The sequence below is a fragment of the Artemia sp. Qi Xiang Cuo genome, chromosome 17 (genome assembly GCF_049724085.1).
Source record: "Artemia sp. Qi Xiang Cuo chromosome 17, ASM4972408v1, whole genome shotgun sequence".
NCBI classification, from domain to species: Eukaryota; Metazoa; Arthropoda; class Branchiopoda; order Anostraca; family Artemiidae; genus Artemia; species Artemia sp. Qi Xiang Cuo.
In genome coordinates this window covers 52,355,725-52,372,025 of record NC_142810.1, presented here as the reverse complement: position 1 = coordinate 52,372,025, position 16,301 = coordinate 52,355,725, and the positions used below count along the sequence as shown (strand labels likewise).

Below are 16,301 nucleotides of genomic sequence, written 5' to 3'. Positions count from 1 at the left end.
TCATCCTTAAAGACCTAATTTCCAAAACTTTCAACCACGTTAAATAAAATGGCCATCTCAAAATTTTGATTGGATGTGTTTGGGGAAAATGTGGGCGTGAAAGGGGGGTTAGTTGCCCTCAAATCACTTTCGACTATTAAAAAGGGCAGTAGCCCTTTGAATTTCCTATCAAATGAGCCCTTTTTCTAGTTTCTACTACAAAGATTTCAATAAAAACCTTGTATGCGCCCAGAGCATAACTTATAACCCTTGGCCTGAAGGCTGTGGGGGGAGTGTCCTACTCAAAGGTATAACTTCCTGAACTTTAAACTACGTTGAACAAAATGGCTATCTCAAAATTTTGATTGGATGTGTTTGGGAAAATGGTGGGCGTGAGAGGGGCGTTAGTCACTCTCCAGTCACTTTCAACTATTGTCCTTTTGAAGTTTCTACGACAACACTTTCAATAAAAACCTTATATGACCCCAGGGCATAACTTACAACCCTTGCCCTGAGGACTGTGGGGGGGGGGTTGTAGTCCTCAAAGACCTAATTTCCAAAACTTTCAACTACGTTTAATAAAATTGCTATCTCAAAATTCTGATTGGATGTGTTTGGGGAAAAGATGGGCGTGAGATGGGGGTTAGTTGCCCTGAAATCACTTTCGATTACTAAAAAAAGCACTAACCCTTTGAATTTCCAATCGAATAAGCCCTTTTTCAAGTTTCAACGACACATATTTCAATAAAAACCTTACATGTTCCAAGGGCGTAACTTAGAACCCTAGCCCTGAAGACTGTGGATGGAGTGTCCTGCTCAAAGGTAGAATTTCCTGAACTTTGAAGTGCGTGGAACAAAATGGCTATCTCAAAATTTTGATTGGATATGTTTAGGGAAATGGTGGGCGTGGAAAGGGTGCTAGTTGTCTTCTAATCAGTTTCGACTATTAAAAGCGCACTAGCCCTTTGAATTTCCAATTGAATGAGCCTCTTTTGAAGTTTCTACGACAGCGCATTCTATAAAAAAAACCTTATATGCCTCCAGGGCATAACTCACAACTCTTACCCTGAAGGCTCTGGGGGATTATCCTCCTCAAAAACATAATTTTTATCAGGGAATCAACCACGCTTAACAAAATGGCTATCTCAAAAATTTTGTTTGGTTTTGTTTCGGGAAATGGTTGGCGTGGGGGGGCTATTTGCCCTCCAATCACTTACGACTATCAAAAAGGCCACAAGCCACTTCAATTTCCAACTGAATGAGCCCTTTTCGAAGTTTCTAAGACAACTTTTTTGATACGAAGTGCCTTGCTCTAAAAGAAAAAAATTAATAAATAATACATTGTGCCAACATCGTTCTTATATGCCCCCAGGGCATAACTTAAAACCCTTGTCCTGAGGGATCTGGGGGAGTTTCCTCCTCAAAAACATATTTTCTATCAGGAAATCAACTACGCTGAACAAAATGGTTATCTCAAAATTTTTATTGGATGTGTTTGGAGAATGATGGGTTTGGGGGGGGGGCTAGTTGCCCGCCAATCACTTTCAACTATTAAAAAGGGCGCTAGCCATTTGAATATCTACTCGAATGAGCTGTTTTGAAGTTCCTACGACAACACCTTCTATATAAACCGTATATGTCCCCAGGGCATATCTTAAAACCCTTGCCTTGAGGGCTTAGGGGGAGTATAGATCTCAAAAATATGTTATCTGTCATAAAATAAACCACGGTAAACAAAATGACTATCTCAAAATGTTGATTCGATGTGTTTGGGGGAATGATGGGCGTGGAGGGGGGTTAGTTGCCCTCCAATCACTTTCGACTATTAAAATGGGCACTAGCCCTTTGAATTTCCAATTGAATGAGCCTATTTTAAAGTTTTTACGACAACGTCTTCTATAAAACCTTATATGACCCCAGGGCCTAATTTAAAACCCTTGCCCTGAGGGATTTGGGGGAGTGTTCTTTTCTATGTGGAAATCAACTACGCTGAACAAAATGGCTATCTCGAAACTTTTATTGGATGTGTTCCTCTAGATGGGCGTGGGGGGGCCATTTGCCCTCCAATCACTTTCGACTATTAAAAAGGGCACTAGCCATTTGAATTTCCAATCAAATGAGCCTTTTTTGAAGTTTATACGACAACGCCTAGAATAGAAGTATAGTATAGAAGGAAGAGCAACCTTTTGTTTTTTAATTTTTTCAGTTAAAATACCAATAAAGATGTATTCTCAATGAAATACGAAAAAAGTATTCCTCAAAATCGATTAGGGGAGAATTCTAGGGGAACAATTTCCTTCCTCTTACCCTTTTCGCAACCCCAACCCCTGTAGATAATTTCAGAGACCACACTGCCATTCCATGACGAAAAAATAAAAGTTCAAAATAACTATTGATACACTCTTAGAAAAATGAGAAAAACACCAGATATGCCGGCCAGATATTCGGTCACTGTATATGTGACCGAAATGTCTGGTATTTTTGTGAATTTCTATACACTGTCTATTAAAAAGCATTTTATACCTATATCGAACATATATTTTAAACCCACCCCCTGATTTCCATGCCCGGGTGTTTTTCTCATTTTTCTAAGAGTGTATCAATAGTTCGTTTTTCTGGTACATTCTGCTATACTTCCTGAATTACTTATGTTGAAAAACTGATTAGAAATTAGTTAGAATCTAATGTAATTAGAAATTATACAGTTAATTTGTGGAATGGTTTCCCGGAAAGCATTTGGGAGTCAGAAAACCAGTTTCAGTTTAAAATTAGATTAAAATTTTTTGTTGGGTGGGAATTAAATATTTTTGAAATATTTTTGAATTAAATATTTGGGAATTAAATATAATAATTAAAAATTTTTTAATATTTTTTTTTAACTCTATTTTTTTTTTAAACAATAAAAAACTTTAGCGTAAAGAGCGAGGCGTTGAGGAGGGGGCAGCCCCTTTCATATACGGAATAATTTCTGTTCGTTTTAAGTTTTAACGTCGTCCCCTACTTTTAGTTAAAAAAAACTTTTTTTTTATTTAAATGAAAGGGGCTGCTCCCTCCTCAACGCCTCGCTCATTACGCTAAAGTTTTTCATTGTTTAAAAAAAAAGAGTTGTGAGAAAGTCAAACTTTAGCGTAAAGAGCAAGGCGTTGATGAAGGTACAGCCCCTTTCATATACGGACTAATTTCTGTTTGCTTTAAGTTTCAACATTGTTCCTCACTTTCAGTTAAAAAAAATTTGTTTTTTTATTTAATTTTTGAACGTTTTTGAATTAATGCAGGTTTTGATTTTGGCTCACCTTACATGAATAATTAAAACCAAATTTGAATATTAATTTTACCTTTATTAGGTTAAATGGCTTTCTCAAAACATGTATAATTTTATTTACGAACGTTTTTCTTAGTAATAAATATACGTAACTTACGAATTAACTTACGCAACGAACTTCTATACTCATATATTTTAATACGTACATTAGAGGGTTTGCCCCCTAGTCAATACCTTGCTCTTTAAGCTAAAGTTCGAATTTTGTTCCAATTCTTAAAAATGACCGCTTAATCAAAAATGCCGTTAATTAGAATAAATAGCTCTTATTAAAGTACTAAATAATGTTTGGCTTAAAGAGCGAGGTATTGACTAGGGGGTGAACCCTATCATATACGTAATGTCTTCTGTCGTTTTAAGTTTTGATGTTGCTCCTTACTTTCAGTTGAAAACTTGTTTTTTTTATATATTACTATTATTATTATTTATTTATAACCCGTCGTTACAAAAACACAAGACAGAGTACAATAAAGATAAAGAAAAAAAAAAAAAAAAAAAAAAAAAGGGCCAAATAAAAAATAAACGGATAAAAACGAGAAAAACACTAAACTGAAAAGAAAAAAGAAACAATTATACACTTGACTACTGCTTGATTAAACTATACCAGGGGTGGTTACCAATTTTACTATTAGAACTGGAAATCTAATTTTCAATTATGAGAGTGGAATCTGCCAGTTTATACCTATTAATGAGGTCTGTGTTACGCGTCCAGGGGGGGGAGTCTTAAAGGGTACTTAGCATATTTTAAAAATATTGCTCGAAGTTTCTGTTTCGCGGTGCATGGAAATGTTCGCCAAAAAGGGCTCAGGTATCAAAAATGGGGCAATGCTAGTGCAGTATACAGCCGAGCAAGGATAAACCGGTTGAAACTGAACTTCGTTGCAACCAATCTGCTGTATGCAAAACCGGTACGCTTTTCTAGATGCTGAATTAATAGCTGTCGTGTGTGTCTCAGCGTTTTACCAATCAGTAGTCCAAGATAAATGATGTGATCTGCTGGCTTAATACTTGTCGGTCCAAGGTCTATGGTAGGTGGGACTTGGCTTTCGGGCCAATTAAACAGTAATACCTCTGATTTTGCAGCGTTAAATTCTAGGCCTATTGCAGCATATTGCTTTTGAAAAATAGCAAAATTGCATTCGATGCCACCAATATTCCGGCTCATATTTAAAATATCGTCAGCATAACAAAGAAGAGAAAGGTCAACACCATCCAGAACACACGTTATTTGGTAATTTTCCTGTGCTGGAAGAACACTGTTATTAAAAGCCGGGGCAGAAGTAGGAGCACCTTGCCGGGCGCCTTTTCGTACTGGGACGGTTGGGTAAATTTCCCTTATATTCTTCTCGGGCGAAACAACTTTTATTTGTGCCTGGAGGTTTTCATACATGTCCTTTAATGGCATTATGACATCTCGTTGGACGCCTCTCTTTCCCATTTCTAGAATAATTTGGTCGTGGATAAGGGAATCAAACGCACGCTTGACATCATGAATACCAATCGCGACCGACTGGCCTGAGCTTTCAGCGTCAATAAGGACAGAAGCCACGACGCTTAGCGCATGGCCACAACCAAGACCAGGTTGACATATAATTTCTGATCTTTTTTTAAATAATGCTGGGAAGTCCGGCGTCCCCTTCATAGCAGTGTCCCTTCCCCCATGAAAACTTCCTTCATGGAAATATCCTCCCACATAGCCCCCGACCCCCCCCCCCCCCCCACTACCAGAAAAATCTCCCCTGAAAACGTCTGTATACTTCCCAATAACCAATACTATATGTTAATATTGGGTAGAGTTCATAACTTTCAGCCCTCCCCCCGGGTTATTCGGGGTATTAAGTCATCCTAAAAGACAAACTTATAATATTTTCGAACATGCTGAACAAAATGGCTATCTCAAAATTTTGATCAGGTGACTTTGGGAAAAAAATGAGCGTGGGAGGGGGCCTAGTTGCCCTCCATTTTTTGGTCACTTAAAAAGGGCATTATACTTTTAATTTCCATTCCAATGAGCCCTCCTACGATATTCTAGGACCACTGGGTCGATACGATCACCCCTGGGAAAAAGAAAAAAAAAATAAAATAAACACGCACCCGTGATCTTTCTTCTGGCAAAAATGCAAAATTCCACATTTTTGTAGATATGAGCTTGAAACCTCTACAGTAGGGTTCTCTGATACACTAAATATGATGGTGTGAATTTCATTAAGGTTCTATAATTTTTAGGGGGTGTTTCCCCCTTTTTTCGAAAATCAGCCAAGTTTTCTCAGGCGCGTAACTTTTGATGGGTAGGACTGAACTTGACGAAACTTATATATTTGAAATCAACATAAAAATTTAATTCTTTTCATGTATCTACTTGTATCAAAATACCGTTTTCTAGAGTTTCGGTTACCATTGAGCCTGGTCGCTCCTTACTTACAGTTCGTTACCACGAACTGTTTGAAAACGATTACAAGGCTTGAAAAAAGGCTAAGTGTCGACAAACACTGCGTGGAGCTGAGTATTATTTTTTTGAGAACAGGAACTCCTTGAATAGCCCAAAAAAGCCCGGATAGTTAAAACAGTATTTAGAAAGTTACTAATATATGCAGCTCTTTATTTTATTTGCGTTAAATGGACCATTATTGGATTTGACCTTGGCCAGGTTAAGCTTGATTAATGAAAAAGATGCAACTATTGAAACGTCTTTCTTTTGTGCTTCCTTTTGTCCGTGCTCTACCTATGTGGACCTTTAGCCGACCAGAACAAAATCGAATCGATCAAAGTTTAAATATAACGCAACACGAACAAAATAATCTGCTTTATATGTTTTATAGTGGTTCGCTTGCTGTTTGTGCATCGAAATGCTCTTGAATTTATCCTCCATTTAAAGTAAAAGTATTTATATACTCCTAGAAAAGTCGTGGCTCAATTTCACTGAAATGTAACCCACTCACTAATGCTCAGAACTCGTTCAATACAAAACCAAGTCAGCTTAAATAACCCTCCAGAAACCAATGTTACTATATCCTCTTCTTTTTTCGTGAGTATTTTTTTCGTATCAAAGCACCTGATTGACCCTTAGCCAGTGAAAAACATCTTAAGAATAAGGTTTAGTATCTAAAAATGGCAAAATTTGTCTTTCATTGAGTAAACTCATAGAAATCAAATTTTCAGTCCGCACTGTGTGCATTAAAAATATTCTTTATTCGTAAATACAGTAGCAAAACCAGAAACTACATTTTGTCCTCCTAGCACTTTGTGCGTTAAGAGCAAGACAAGCACATAATCTTCGATTTTAATTTTCGTCGTCGAGCTTCGTCGAGTGGGCCTCTGAAAAGGTTGAACAAAGTCAATAACTAATTCAAGTGGTGCTGTCATAAGTATATTCAAGTCAGTTATATTAGTGATGACGTTCATAGGGAGTCTTAAGAATCTCAGGGGGTTTCTTAATTAAAAATTCAAGAAATAAATAAGATCTTGGGGTGGCACAGGCAAAGACCCCCTCCCCCTATTGACATAACTTTCTGTTTTTACTTTTTTATTGTTAATGATATTCGTATATTTGTACTTTATTTTATATAATAATAATTTATCATATTATTACTAAATAATTTTGATATATTAACTAATGAAAAGGGGAGTATATTCTTCTTGCATATACTTATAGCTCAAGTTTATTACTTTTTAATACGTCTATGTCAACATAATCAAGCTAAACCATAAGTAATTTATACTTACTTTTGTCTTTTGACAGAATTAACTTGAATTTATAGACCTTTTGTCTCGGTATAAATTCTTTGTGACATTGTTAGAATATTAGTTAGACTTATAGTTTTCAATGTGAACTTATTATTGCCTTTTTAAATTTTATCTTTTTTATCTCGTGTCTAGGCGGTGTTTTTTAATTTTACTATGTTGCTAAGATTTTAAATGTCAAATTATAATTGAAAGAATATGCGATAGAATTTATGATAAAATAATAAAATACAACAAAGGTTAAAAAAATTACATTTAACAGAAGAGAAAAAAAAAAGATTTTTATATATTATATAGGATCTTTAGAAAATTTCTTAAAGTGTTTTTATATTTTATTATTTTTTAAAAAATTTATAGTCTTCAATTCAAAAATATTTTCTCAAAATTTAATTTACTAGGCATAAAATCTTCTAAAAACAACTTTAAGGACATATCCATGAATTTTGGTTTATATCTTTCCCTTTTTTAAAGTTAAGCTATATAAAGTACAGAGACTTTTGAAGTCCCCTCCTCTATAAAGAGATATCCTCGGTTTGACCCTCTGAATCTTGTTATCAACGCGATAACTTCGTACAATTTTGAATAATTGCTTATCTTTGACGTATTTTATACTATTTAACATATGTTATTTTATCCGTTTGTTGTATCTTTCCATTTAATTATTTTCAAAAAAATATAAGTTGGACAAATATTATTGGACACTGAGACCGCTGTGACTATACACCGGCGACGCTCCGGCGGAGTGAATCACCCCCGCCCCCCCGCGGCCCAGGCGCCTGCCGCCCCCGAGTCGTAAATCCCCGGGCGCACCGCATGCACGCTGCCGTCGGCCGAGGCGGCGGCGATCGGTCGACTTTAACTTATTTTTACGTCAAGTCTTTAGTGCGTCAACCGCAAATTCGGAGCTTGTCCGTCTCGTGTGGTACAGTATTTCGATTTTGCTGAGGCGAAATCAAGCAGAGCTTGCACTATCTCTGAATTTTTGGATATTTCCCCGAAAATCTATGAGTCACCCCGAAAAAAATTGGGGTCAACAACTCCCCGAAAATCACGCACTCACGGTGCAACCCCGCGTGCTTTATCACCAGTGACTGTCCCTGCCCAATAGTACTGTGTATACCATAATTCTTCACTGCTCTTTTGTTCATTAATTTTCATCTCTTTTTGTTACTTTGCATAAAAAATAGACATGTGAAATAAGCCTGTTAAAATATTGAAATTTACACATTTCTTCATATGCTGACAAAAAAGTATCGTTATGATGAAATGAGTTTAAATACTTTCGAATGTAGTTACCCAAACGCTATTTCTTACATCAGTCGTATTCAAGAATTTTATTTTCAAGTTGAATATAATTATAGAACTTATTCACTACTATACCGCGTCAGCCTGGTGTTTGATTTTTAAATTGACAGCCTACAGATTGTTTCTACAGCTGTATTGTAATTTTTAATATTTTTTTTTTGCTGTTTTTATAGAATTCTTTCTTAATTTTTAATCAAAAAGTTTTTAAAACATTTTCTAAATTTAAATAATCTTACTTTAACATTTTTACCCCCCCCCCCCCCTCCCAAAAAAATAGCCTACGGTTGAGACAAAATTTAGCTATAGACTAAGCTATGTAAAAGGTTGGGAAATTAAAGATTGAACCAGAAGATACCCGTCCGGTAAATAAATTGTAAATTATTGCCTATAGGGGAGGGGGATAGGGGGCTATCATTTTTAAATGATAATATCTCATTTTTTTTATTGAAACAGGGATGCTAAAAGATACGGATTTTTTTTATTTAAATTTTAGAAATAAAAAAATTAGATAAAAGAAACTGGTAAATCATTTTCAGCTTTTTATATACACCGGGCCCTCGCGTGGGACGGGTTCAGTGTCATGTGGCGGTTGTGATTGTTCGTATGTTCCTGGCCGCATTTGGCTGTTGTGTGTGATCCCTTTTAATTAGACTATTTTTATATTATTGAATTCCATGGTGGATCTATAAAATTGTTTTAAAATTATTTGATGTATATCTGAATAATTTTTACATTTTGTTGTTGTCTTTGGAACACGGTCGTCAGAGCCTCAATTTTTCCTTAAATTACCAATCAGCTTGGTAAGGGGAGGGCGATTTTGTTTTTTAAAACTTTTAGACATGTTTAACTAGTAATTAAAGTATATTTATACTGGAATAATATTATATAGAATCTAAAGTGGGGTGCATTAGTTGTGGGGGTGTGTGTGTAGTTATTTCTTAAATTTAAAATATAAGATATATAATGTGTATGTATTTACATAATGTATAAAACAATTATAATAATATTTTTAAAAATAAGAGACGGTATAATATCATGATTTTATACAGGGGAGGGGGTATTTATAAATAATATTTAAATTTAAAGAAAAATATATTTTTAAAATAAGTAGTTCAAAAAATTCAATTTTTTTTTATTTAAATCAGATACTGTATAATATAAAGATGGTATCAATAAGGGGGGCAGTGGGATTTATTATATTTAATTTATTTTGAATTTATTTTTTTTTATCGAAAGCATTTATGAAAAAAAGTTGAAAATTTGACAAAATTAAAAAGATTTTCGTGAGTTATAATTGATACAGCACTTGCATGGTTTTATCGTACAAAAAGAAAGGGACATATGCGTCCAATCCGGTTTTTTTTTCCTATTGATGAAACGGGTTTACTTTGAAAACATTCATTCTTATGTACCAGGTAGATTCACACTAAAACGAATTGGCGTGACGAAATCGATATCGACATCCCCACCTAACGTTGCGATATAGTGAAACTGGTGCCATTGGTCCAGTGCCCAAGTTACATGCACAGGCTATTGCATCATCACAGAGTTCCAGTTGTGAGGTTCAGGGATGAGTCTTTGACAGTCATGTGACCTCAGTGGCCCCTATTTGTAAATGTTCTTACGTATCTACAGTTGTTAATGATATTCTATCAACCCAAACATTATTACCAAATATATGCAAAAATTAAAAAATTTTAAAATTGTAAAACTATATTAAAAGCTTTTAAGAAAATCAAAAAGTATAAAGTAACTTAACTCTGATTTAAATCTCTTTTAAACAGAAAGTATATGGAGATTTAAATTTAACTGAGCAGAGAAAATGCTTTTAGACTGTGTGGGGGTCAACGAGGAGTATAATTCTTTTTACCACCTTTGATGTCTATTTGATACTTTATTAAATTTTTTAATTATTGGGAGCAATTGGAAATCAAAGCTTAAACTCAATAACTGATAATAAGTTTCATAACATTTTTGTTTGATTAAAAATGACGAACTAGGATGAACATTTCAATATCGTACTGTAGCTACTACAGTCTGAATATTATTTCATTTAATTACACTTAAAACAGATAAGCTTTTAATTTTCTACATAAGAAATTTTCTACATAAGCTGTCACTTAATTCTTCTTCATAGAGAATAATCTAGTAATTGTTTTTTTTGTCTGTTTAATTGAAGCGTTATCTTGTTAAGTTTACATCATGTATTTTTAAATTTTATATATTTAATCCTTTTACATAAATTTTATAATTTTACTGATATTATTTATTTATCATTTAATATTTTATAATTAATCAAAAAAATAAAAAATTAAAATTATCAAAAAGAGAAGACCAAATCTATAAAAAAGCATCCGTTCAGAATTAGCCTAAAGTAAAAATATTCTTTTAATAAGCCAAAAAAAAACTTTTAAACGCATTTTTTTTAAATTGTTATTAAAAACCAGTTTTTAATACAAAAATGCTTCTTAAGAATCCAAAAGAGCAAAAAAACAATCAATCCCACACCCGCCCATTTCAACTGTAGTAAAGGTGACAGAAAATAGATAAGCAAAGTGCGCTATGAAAAAATTAATAGTAAAATTAAATAGTTATATTAAAATTTTTTAAAGACAGAAATTAATACTTGTTTTATACTTTCTTTTAAATTTTATATTAAGTAATTCTCTAATAAAAAAAATAATAAGTGTGATAATAATTTATTCTAAGACTACAGAGATAATAGTTAATTCATCTAATTGAATTCTACAAGTGTTCTGAAACGTTACAGCCATTACGTTTATACAAGATTTATACGTCTCTTTAGGACTAAAGAATAAGACCATATTCCAGAACGCGAAGGGTTAATTGTTGAAATCATGTCTTGTCTCTAATCTGTTGTCATTTGTAGCTTGGTATTGAGCCAGACTGATGACCAAAGGACTGGGTGCGGTCGACCGTGACAGCGCCGGCGGCGCACCGGCGACATCTTACCAGCGGTGCACCAGCGGGGCGGCGCGGCGGGCTGTGGAGGGCCCCACCCCCGCCGGTGTTCCATCCTCGGCGCGGCCCCTGGGTCGCCGGGGGACCGGTCTGACCTCCCTCCGCGCCGTGTCCCCGGGTAGGAATTGAGTGAATCTCGGTTGAATTGCACTCTTTATGGCACCAGGCATATGTGCCCTCCACGGTGTAATCTAGAATACTTTACCACATGATCTCACAGTGTTTACGACCTTGTGATAAGTAGTAACAAGATGGGCTCCAGACATGATCTCATCCGCCAATACAACTTTAACAAGCCGCAAATTCGATATCGGTCAAGAGGCTGATAATATGATTTTTTTTCAGTTAGGTAGTATAATGTGTATTCTATGTTCAGTCTCTTTTTGTAATATATGAATGTATCACTCTCCGACGAGATTACTGACAGAGAGTCAGGTGACCAGAGACTGACCCACCGAGCAGATCATGAAGTAACCGCTGTAGACCCCGGAACCACACAGGCGGATTGACCGACCGTCGCCCGCGGTAGGTCCAGGTGGCCACCAGCAACGAGTCGGTCAGCCACCGCTGTGGCGCCACCGGTACAGGCGGCGACGTGTTGCTGACTGTGTCTTCATTGTTAGTCCCTTGGTAGTGTGTCTACCGCACAGTCGTAGGTTGTCTTTCTCGTGTGGAGGTGTATTTAGATGTTACTGAGGATAAATCAGGCAGGGCTTGCACTATCCCCGAATATTCTGGTATGTCCCTGAAAATCTATGCGCCACCCTGAAAAAAAATTGGTCCTCGAATCCCCAAAAATCATCCACTCACGATGTCACCCATCGCGATTTATCACCCGTGACTGTCCCTGCTAAAAATTACTTTGCATACCATAATTCTTCACTACTCTCTTGTTCGTTAATTTTCGTCTCTTGTTACTTTGCATAAAAACCAGACAGATACAATTGCAATATACACTGTTCTTCGTATGTTGACAAAAAAAAGTATCGTCTTTATGAAATGAGATTAAATCATTTCGAATGCAGTTTACCAATTGCTATTTATTACGTCATTTGTAGTCAATAATTTATTTTGAAGTAGAATAGAACGCATTCACTATTATAAAGCTTCATTTTGATTTGAAATTGATAGTCTATAGGTTGTTTCTCCAGCTGACTCGTAAGTTTGAATACTTTTGTTTTCTTTTGACTTTTTTATCTAAGAGGTCCATAATTATTAAGAAAAATTTTTTTACAGCATTAAATAATAATGGAATCAAAATCTTCTTTATTAAAACTTCCCCCCCCCCTTTAAAAAAACAAAAAAAGTATATAGAGACTATTATTATCGTTTGAATAATATATTTAAACGTTGGGGTACGAATAGTTTGACTATGTCTTTAAACAAAAAATATTATTAAAAGAAATTTTAAATTAATTCTTATAGAGGGACTATCATTTTAAAATGATAATACCTCACTTTTTTTAAATTGAAAGTATTGATGCCAAGAGATATTTTTTTTTCATTTGAATCTGTGAAGTTGTATCATTAGATAAAAGTAACTTTGCCCAAAGTGTCATATTTTGTTATTACCCTGACACCCCATGGTGCAAGGATAAGAGTCTTGTGTCTGTTGTAGTCTCTCATAGTCTCCTGGCCTCAGGTTGCGGTGGTTTGTGGTCCCTTTTAATTAGGTTATTTTGACACTATTGAATGCCTCGGTTAATCTATTACTAAGTTTTCAATTTATTTTTTTTTTATACTAATAATTTTTAAATTTTGTTTTTTTTATTTTTAACAATATAATAATAAAATAAAATTTTTTTTTCAATTAGCACTAATCTGTGTAAAGTTATTTCGAGTGTTTTCTTGAAACATATAGTCATTTAAATAGTTAATTATTAATTTAATTGATTTTTAAATTTAAATATGAGACGTTATACTATAATTTTTTTAACAATAATGCTTTACATTATTTATTAAATTAAATGATATTGATTTTTCTATTTTCATTAAATATGTTTTTAAAACCATATCAGACAATTTTTTTTTAATTTAAAGAATAGGCATAATAATATCCTGGTGTTGTCCATAGGGGGGGGGGGGTAGGGAGCTATAATATAGACAGTATAAGAAATATATTTTTTTGAAAGCAGGTCTTAATTAAATTTAAGTATTATTTTATTAAATTTAAAGAATATACGGTTTAATCTAAATAGTTGCACCCGAGGGGGGGATTTATAATTCATTTATTTTTTTTATCAGTAAGAGATTTTTTTATTGACATATTATATTAAAAAAATAGTGTTACTTTTTTTTTAGTATTATATAATTTCGTATATAAATTTGTGCGTATTACAAAGTTATATAAATATATTAAGTTATGTTAAATCCGGGGGTATTTTTTGACCTTAAGTTCATTTTAACCTTTCAAGAGCCGGTAATTATAGTTTCTAGGCCTTTAAGTTCCTTCCTATGCTATTTGGGACCTTCACTGTCCTTCCTCTTATCTTTGGGACCTGTAATGTACTTCCTATGTAAGGTGTTGCAGTAATATTCTTTTTTCAAATAGTGAGATTATCCTCTCAAATTTAATTATAATTAGACGAGAAATATATTTAATAATACTACATGGACTTACAGATTTTCACATAGAGTGAGTCTAACGTTAGTGTTGAGGTTGATTTTACTAAATTGAATAGTTTTCTTTACACCTCACATTAGAAAGAGACTTGAATTCAAAGAGAATAGTTTATTTGCGATGATCTGACTAGGGAAAAATGTGTGGTGCATTTACATGATTTGAGATTATTGATGGATCTGACAATATCATAAACGATATACGAATACCCACTGGGTCTGTGTAAATGAAATCTGGTTGTAGACTCTGTTTTTAATTAGACGCTATTTACGCTAGATACTTGAGATCATTAATCAAACTTAATCAGGAACAACAGCTATGTTTTGCTGTAAGATGGAATAGTCTCTACATAAATCGACTTCAGTTAGAAGTTGATGTCCCATCAAAATATATCGACAAGAATAAAATGCATCAATCATTATTATTGCGATTATGCTCAATAAAATTGTTTCTAAATGAAAGTCATTTTTTTCTTCCTATAGTAGACTATCGTATATTTTTAGGTTAGAAAAAAATCCGGTTATTCTGTAGGATGTTGTGAGAGCGTTGTAACTATAAAAAAAAATGTAGATCTACGAGAAAGAGCAAATCATGGGCACTCTATTTCTTCTTTAAAAATATTTGAGTCTTGAGGGACCGAATTGACAGGACTTTTGATCTTTGACTTGTATTTTGAACAAAACAATTCCTATAAAGGTTCATTTCGAACTTCGTATCCAAATAGCGCGTGGGCAATCCTTTACAACGTTTCTTGATTTCCTCGTCATGTGTCTGTATAAAGTACACCTTCGGATTTACAAACACACCACTGGAAATCATGTCACGTCCCGGTTATGATTTAAAAAATAAAAGCTGAGTTTGTGCCCAAAGTTTCACGAGCTCTGAGTAAAGACCACCCCACTTGGAGTATTCCAACCGTGAGCAAATAATTTCACCGTGCGCAAAATCACCACTTAGATATGTGGTTTTTACTTTTAACAGTAGAGACTCCGTGTCCCCGGAGCAGACCTCTACGTGCCCCTGTTCCGGCCACTGTACCCTAACCTCATTGTACTAGAATTTCAACATGAGCTGTTTAGGGATCTCTAAGATGGCACTGCCTGCAGCACTATTTTTATTCAAGTCACTGCGTCTTTTTTCCTATTCAATAGTACCAAGTCCGGGCCTATGATTGTAAAGGAAGTGTAATTTGGATCGGCAATAATTCGAGCACATTGTTCGGGATCGGTCACGACGTCACAACTAGTCCTATTTCAAACACGCACACATTGTGCCGAAAGCCGAATTCAAAATGAGTTTATAAATGTGTTGTTAAGCTTTTGTCTTCGCTGAATAAAGAATTTTTACACCCATTTCAACACACGAGTTCATATTTTGTTTTGTCCTTACATGTATTGATATTTTTAACTGGTGGAATTTTAAAACGGTTTTTTCTATACCATTTCCCTCTTCCCCCCCTTAACATAAAACCATACCAGTAGCTATATAAACTAATAAGCGTGCGACTTATAGCGTGAACAGTGTGGTTACTTATAGATTGACAAGGACTTTTAAAAAACCATATTATTAATATAACGGGTAAATGCGTTAGTATAGTGTGTGTTATAAGTGAATATCATTTTAAAAAGAAAATACCTCACTTTTTTTAAATTGAATGGAGGGATGACAATAGAGATTTTTTTTTCATTTGTATCGTAGAAGGAATAAAATTATATAAAATTCCCTTGGACAACAGGGACATATTTTGATAGAACCCGGGCCCCCCATTGGGACTTGTTCATTGTATTGGGCACTTTGTAGTCTCTCATAGGATTCTGGCATAATTTTGATTATTTTTGTTGTCCATTTTAATTAGGATATTTTGACAATCTTTAATTAAACTACAATTATATTAATCATTTTTAATATATTTGTATTTATATATTAATTTTTTTTAAAATTTTTTTTTTGTATTTTTAAAAATGTAATAATAAAATCAAATTTTTTTTTATATTAAAAATATTATTTTTAAATTTCTTCATATTTTTTTTTGTAACAATCTATTAATTAAAATATTTATTTTTTAATTAATTTAATTTTTAATATAAAATATGATAATGTCTAATATACTTGTTGTAAAAAGAAGGGGGAAAGGAGGTATTAAATTCAAATATTGATATTTCAATTTTTAATTGAAAGCAGGGTTGCCAAAAAGCTAATTATATTTTTTTGAATTAAATGAAGAGACGGTATAATATCATTTTTTTTTCAAGAGGGGGGGTAGGTTGCTATAATATTTAAATTATAATACCTCGATTTTTTTGAAAGCAGGGCTGCCAACAAGTTAATTATTTTTTTTTAAATTTAAAGCAGAGA

General features: G+C 33.9%; 1 protein-coding gene across 1 annotated transcript in view; it reads right to left on the bottom strand.

Moving 5' to 3' along the window:
• Positions 1-4,109: 4,109 nt before the first annotated feature.
• Positions 4,110-16,301, bottom strand: part of LOC148942322 (helicase senataxin-like) — an 86,974-nt gene continuing 74,782 nt past the window's right edge. Inside the window, exon 4 of the mRNA XM_089103294.1 lies at positions 4,110-4,899. Coding sequence (XP_088959420.1) covers positions 4,110-4,899 — 790 coding nt within the window. The remainder of the gene's footprint in view (positions 4,900-16,301) is intronic.